This window comes from Coffea arabica, chromosome 3e (assembly GCF_036785885.1).
Source record: "Coffea arabica cultivar ET-39 chromosome 3e, Coffea Arabica ET-39 HiFi, whole genome shotgun sequence".
Lineage (NCBI taxonomy): Eukaryota > Viridiplantae > Streptophyta > Magnoliopsida > Gentianales > Rubiaceae > Coffea > Coffea arabica.
This window is the reverse complement of record NC_092315.1, coordinates 26,376,162-26,382,478: the sequence shown is the minus strand read 5'-3', so window position 1 is coordinate 26,382,478 and position 6,317 is coordinate 26,376,162. Positions and strand designations below refer to the sequence as shown.

General features: G+C 46.5%; 1 protein-coding gene across 1 annotated transcript; it reads right to left on the bottom strand.

Annotated features, from left to right (window-relative positions):
* Positions 1-1,235: 1,235 nt before the first annotated feature.
* On the bottom strand, positions 1,236-5,426 carry LOC113737492 (uncharacterized). The gene is made up of 6 exons (XM_027264720.1): positions 5,070-5,426; positions 4,528-4,742; positions 2,673-4,476; positions 2,370-2,463; positions 1,869-2,209; positions 1,236-1,712 (listed from the first exon to the last, which is right to left on the bottom strand). The coding sequence occupies exons 1-6, from the start codon at positions 5,424-5,426 to the stop codon at positions 1,236-1,238; spliced, it is 3,288 nt and encodes a 1,095-aa protein (XP_027120521.1).
* Positions 5,427-6,317: the final 891 nt, after the last annotated feature.

The following is a 6,317-nucleotide window of genomic DNA, read 5'->3' as shown; positions in this document are numbered from 1 at the left end:
ACCCTAGATGGAAAAAAAAATAAGCCAACCTTACCTTTCTTTCCTCTGCCTCCCTAGAGCAAGAGCCGTCAAAGACAAGAGCCGTCAGAGAGGAGAGAAGGAGAAACAGGCAACATCGTCCATCGATCCGACGACTAGGCACCTAAACCTGTAAATCTCGAGTTCACGCAAGAAAACCTCTCTTTTAAGTTTTAGTAGATGTATTAATTGTTCTAGGAAATTTATGGACATGTAATGTTGTTACATATATGTAGATATATATGTTCTTATAAGAAATGTAGAAGGATTCATATTTGGATTAGTGGAAATAGGGTGTTAGATTTTGATCTTTGGTGAATAGATGGCCCAAATCTGTCGAAGAAAAGAAAAAAAAAATAGAAAAGAAAAAAAAGAGAGGAGCAGCGGCAGCCGCCGCTGCTCTGTTTTGGTTAGGCACTGCCGCAGGGAAAAGAATCCCCAGGGGTTGGCCTTGCGGTCAACCCAAGACTAGGAACAAAAAAAAAAAAAAGAATAAGTGGATGTCGCCAGCACTTGCTGGTGACAATGGAGCAAATTATGGTTGGCCGAATTGAAGAATTTGGGTCGCCAACCATGGGCCCCACCCAAAGGAAAAAATATAAATAAAAAAATGTATATACATGTATATACAATAAAATATAATAAATAAAATAATAATAATTAAATAAAAGGGGAAGCAATTTAAGTTGGGCTAAACTATAGTATAAATTTAGTAAATGTGTAATAAATAAATTATATATATATAATTACTCCATTTTTATGGGTTACCATGGGTATTAAAATTCAGGACCCAATCTAAAGTAACCATTAGAATTGAAGTAGTGGTCATATAAAATTTATATTTAATTAATTACGTCTAAGATGCTTAAAGGAAAATCTAAAACGTCTTTATCTAACTTTATTAGATTTATGTAGACAAAGTGAGATAAGTTCTAAATAGTTTTTTTTTTAAACAATTTTATTTCATTGCAACAAATAATAGGTTCCTCTCACATACGTTTAATTTTCCGAACAGAAGGCATTCCTATTCTATCCAGTCTAATTGCCCCGCTAGCCAGCCTCGGGAGCATATGAAAGCCGTCATAGACCTTGACTTGCTGCTCAGGGTGAGATATGCCCACATTGGATAATAAATCAGCAACTTTATTAGCCTCTCTAAAGCAATGTGAGAATCGGGCAGGGTCCTCGACTAACCGCCAAATTTGCCGGACTTCTCTTCAGATCTGCCACGGGCACTGAATGCGCCGCTGGAGAACCCCAACTAAGACCAATGAGTCCGATTGCACCCATAGATTAATAAAGCCCCGGTGAACACACGTTTGAAGGCCAATAAGAAGGGCTAACGTCTCCGCGCGAAGACAAGTAGTTTCCCCAAAGAAAACCGAAAACACAACCAGAGGCATCCCAGTTGAATCCCGAAGAACCCCTCCACCTCCACCCACACCTGGATTACCTTTGGAACAACCATCCGTATTAAGCACCAGACCCCCCATCGGCTTCGCCTCCCAGCGAACAAGTTTAAAGTCAAATACCCTGGTAGTCAAATTCGACCAATCAAACAACTGACAGAATGTTTGCACCCCAAGCTTTTGTTTGAAGTGGATCTCCACAATGGACTTGACTTCCGAGAAGATGGATTGACAAATGACAGTAGACCGCATCTGTTCCCCCTCAAACACTGCTTTATTTCTAGCCTTCCAAATATGTCAACAGATAAAACTTGGAAGGATAAGACAAACAAAACGCCGAGTCGCAAAATCTTGTGACCGTAACCACCATGCGACTATGCGAGCTCGCAGTGAAGAGCCCGGGGAGTTCAAACCGTACAAACCTCCAAAATAAGACCAGACCTCTGACGCTACGTGACCACTGGCAAACACATGCTCAATAGATTCCTCAGACGCACCATGACAGCAAAAACATTTAGAAGGCAAATGGAACCCAAGTATGCATAAAGCATCCGGCAGTGGCAGCCTCTCCACCAATAGACGCAACATATAGAATGACACTTTCAAAGGGAGGCGAGGATGCCAAACCTTAGAGAAAACCACCGACGTGTTACGGGCCTGTCGGACGTCTCGAAAAGCAGATGCTAATGTGAATGTACCAAACGTCGATGGCACCCAAATGACTTCATCTGCACACCCTCCATCAGGGACCGGGTACTGTAAGATGGAGGGGACAATGTCCCCTGGCAAGGTTCGAAACAGAAAACTTGCATCCCAGTGCCCATTGGTAATAAAATTACAAAATGAGAGAGACAGATCAACTGGTGCTCTAAGAAATAAGGCGCCGCTGCCTAGCCAGTTATCGTACCAAAAGTGACACGACCCGTCATTGACTAACCATACCATGGAAAGTTCCACGTGTCGCCTCACGTTCAACATATGCCTCCAGACCGCCGAATCCGTCAACCTCATCTCTGCTTGACAAGGATGGACCATTCTGCAATATTTAGCATGCATGAAAGCAGTCCACAGTGACGTTCCCGTGCGGAAACTCCACCATAGTTTACACGAGAAAGCTGTGTAGACGTCCCTTAGCCTCCGAAACCCTACCCCACCCTCCTCAACCGGGTAACACAGTTGAGTCCACCGTATCCAGTGAAACTTCGACTCCTCGGCCGTTGACCCCCACAAAAAATTCGAGCAAACCTGCTCTATGGATTTAAAAACCGAGGTAGGAATCACAGCAGCGGATAGCAAAGGTACTGGCATTGACGACCACACATGCTTGATTAAAACCATCTTGCCCCCTGCAGACAAAAACTTCGATTTCCATGACAAGACCCGTCCAAGGATAGACTGACACACTGCTCCATAATATGAAGATTTACACCTCCCAAAGTAAAGCGGAAACCCTAGATAGCGGATAGGAAAAGGCTGCCAAGTAAACCCCGTGACACGTTCAATCACCCTTCTTCTAGCCAGGGACAAAGACGGATGAACCAAGTACCCACTTTTTTGAGCACTTATCAACTGGCCTGAGCACCGTTGATATATCTCCAACACCTGCATAATGTCCTTCAGAGAGGAGGAGGACCCATTCGCAAAAATAAGCACATCATCCGCAAATGCCAAATGAGTTATAGAGGGGCAGCCATATGGAACTTTAAACCCCAAGAAACCCAATTGCACCATGAGGGCATTTAAGCCTCTCGACAAGACCTCGGCCCCTATAATAAATAATGCCGGCGACAATGGGTCACCCTGACGTAACCCTCTCATAGACTTAAAGAATCCGTGCGAAGACCCATTGATAATTACCGAAAACCAAACATTAGACAATAGCCACCATACCCTATCTATGAAACGCTCCCCAAAGCCAAACCTCCGCAAGACCCCAATAATATGCAACCAAGATACCCTGCCATAAGCTTTGGACATGTCTAGCTTCAGAACGATGTTGCCACCCCTAACTTTTTTCCTAATACCCGACACCATCTCTTGAGCTAGTAGGTAATTCTCCGATATATTGCGGCCCTTAACAAACCCTGACTGCTTAGGGGAAATAATCCTTGGCAAGACACTAGTCACTCTATCAGCCAAGATTCTGGATAACAACTTGTTAAAGAAGTTACACAGACTAATCGGTCTAAATTGAGAGAGATCCTGAGGATTCGAGACTTTAGGAACCAGCACGATCGAGGTAGAGGTGATGAAGCGAGGTAGTTCTGTGAATCCATCAGGGCCCGCTGCACTATCCCCATCCATTGCCCTTACAACTTGATGCACCTCCTCTATAGTAGGAACTGCCTCAAACATGCGATTATCCTCCGCTGTAATCAAGGGTGGAATGAGGTGCAACATATCGGAAGTAGCCTCCAACGGTCCAGCAAAAAGATTAGAAAAGTACGTGATTGCCTCACTTGCTATCTCAGCATCCGTATCCACCCAATCACCGTTGGACTTCTTTATTTGATGTATCATCCCTTGGGCCCGTCTCTGCCTTACCACCGCATGAAAATACCTCGAATTATGATCTCCACTTCGAAGCCATTTAACTCGTGCCTTTTGACTCCAATACTGCTCTTCAATAGACAAAGCATAACGTAGCTTCGCTTGAGCCTTCCTGAGTTCAACTTGACCCGCTTCCGAATCATCATGATCCACAGCCTCCTCAGCCCTTTGTACCGCCTGCTCCGCCTCACGAACAGCATCGAACACATTTCCAAAACATTGCTTGTTCCAGACCTGAATAGCCCTCCTCGTCGCCAATAATTTAGAGCACAAAACACGCAGTGGAGAACCACTTGTTTCTTGACCCCAGGCATGTCTAATCACCTCCAAAAGGTCCGGTTTAGTCCTCCAGACATTCAAGAATCGGAAAGACCTTGGCTTATTGTCAATCCGAGAAGCAAACGAAATCTTCAACGGCGCATGGTCCGAGGGATGTCTCGCCAAGTGAACCACAGAGATGGCTGCAGAGAAATCCAAACATTTCCCATTGACTAACAGCCTGTCCAATCTCTTTGAAACTTTAGCTCTACCTCTCCGATTATTACATCACGTGAAGCTAGGCCCTGAAAAGCCCACATCAAAAACCCCAGCCTCCTCCAAGAAGGACATAAACTCCACCCCCTCAGTTACAGCAAACGGTCTGCCTCCCCGTTTTTCATGAGGAGCCATTATGACATTAAAATCCCCCCCAATGCACCATGGCAGAGAGCTAAGCTTATCCGCTACTAGGTTGCTCCAAAGTTCTCTCCGCTCCTCCACGGAGCACTGTGCATGAACGAAAGACATTATAATTGACCCCGGCATCAACGGAGATTGCACAGAAAGAGATAAATGTTGACCCGAATTACCAATCATGGAACACACGAAAGGACTATTGTAGAACACCCTAATATCTCCCGAGCAATTCACAAGCACAAAATCAAAATGTAAACGTAATCGAATGGACTCAATTCTAGACACATCTAGTTTGGACTCACATATTGCAACGACTTAGCCTGATGAGACTTCACTAATTTAATCAATCGTCTCAGATTAGGGGCTTTAGCCACCCCTCTAATATTCCAAAAGATGCCATTAATCATGAGATAATACCTGAAAGGAGTTATGGGAAGATGTCGCGGACCGAAGCTGTCTGTCAGAGGGAATACGAGCGCGCACACCCTTCCCTCTCGCTTGCTTGGATTCTCTCTCAACTGCCTGAGATTGGTCAATGTTCAAAGCCACCACCGCTGACTCCCCCACCCTCTGTTGTCGATCGACCAGCCGTGGGGATAGATTCCCTGCCACAGTCGATAACTCAATGTCGATGTCCCCTTGTTCATCGTGAGGCACCTCCTCCCTCCCACTCAAATGGACAACCAAACTCCCCAGCTCGCTGTTGTGCAGCAGAATCAGCTGCCCCGTGGCAGCCTGCTGTGTATCGCGGACCCCTTGCTCCCCTTCCAACATCCCCTCCTTTCCATCACATGCAACCTGGCCCTCCTGCCCAGCAGCTGTAGCATCCTGCCCACTCTCCCGTAGTTGCCCACAAAAGGCGTTGGATCACATGCCCTCCACCCCAGCCTCCTCCTGCTCCGTCAAGGCTCCATCTGTAGTAAAAGGAGCTATGGGTCGATCCCAATCTGGTGCGCTATCGACCTGCCCAGCGATCTGCAGCCGTGTCAATGTCGCATCAGCAACAAGCGAACGAGCAGGCTGCTGCGCAGGGTCCGTCGTCGCCGCTGCCACAGCCGTGTCCGCCTGACTTTTGCCTCCATCACCAGCAAGGCTTGAAGACTGCCCCACCATCAACGCTGCTCGTGTTGAATCCCCAATCTCCCCAGGCGTCGTTGCACCTCCCTTGGCCTCCTCGACAGCCTCAGTAGCTTCACGCTGCTTTACGACTTGAGCTTGTTTGCCCTTAAGCAAAGCCCCAACACCATTGTGCGTATCCTTCTTGCATTTCTCCACCGAATGGCCCAATCTCCAGCAGGCGCTGCAGTACTTAGGTGTGTTCTCCAACACTATATTTTGCCAAAAACCTCCCTCTCCTTCAACAGCCACCCATACCCGCGAACAGATTGGTTTCAACAAGTCTACCTCTACACACACCCTTGCTACGCTCGGCCTCGTGCCCGCTGCCGTTGCCGAATCCAGGAAGAGTGGTTTCCCAACTGGTGCTAAAATAGAGAATAGCGAATGTTTGTCAAAGTAGTGAACAGGAAGGGCCGGCAGAGATGCCCAAACTGGTACCAAGGCTGACTCCTTCTTCACATGGAATTCCCTAGTCCAACGGAAAATTCGCATAGGATATTTCCCCAGTTGCCATATCCCACGAGTCCAGATACGGTTAAAATCTTG

What these genes read in the sequence shown, in the direction of transcription:
- LOC113737492 (XM_027264720.1), bottom strand. Translation starts at nt 5,426, where the DNA reads ATGTTGGAAGGGGAGCAAGGGGTCCGCGATACACAGCAGGCTGCCACG. An exon ending in CTTCCCATAACTCCTTTCAG is followed by an intron (nt 4,743 to 5,069) that starts GTATTATCTCAT and finishes GTTCATGCACAG; the next exon opens with TGCTCCGTGGAGGAGCGGAG. An exon ending in GACACGTGGAACTTTCCATG is followed by an intron (nt 2,210 to 2,369) that starts GTATGGTTAGTC and finishes GAACCTTGCCAG; the next exon opens with GGGACATTGTCCCCTCCATC.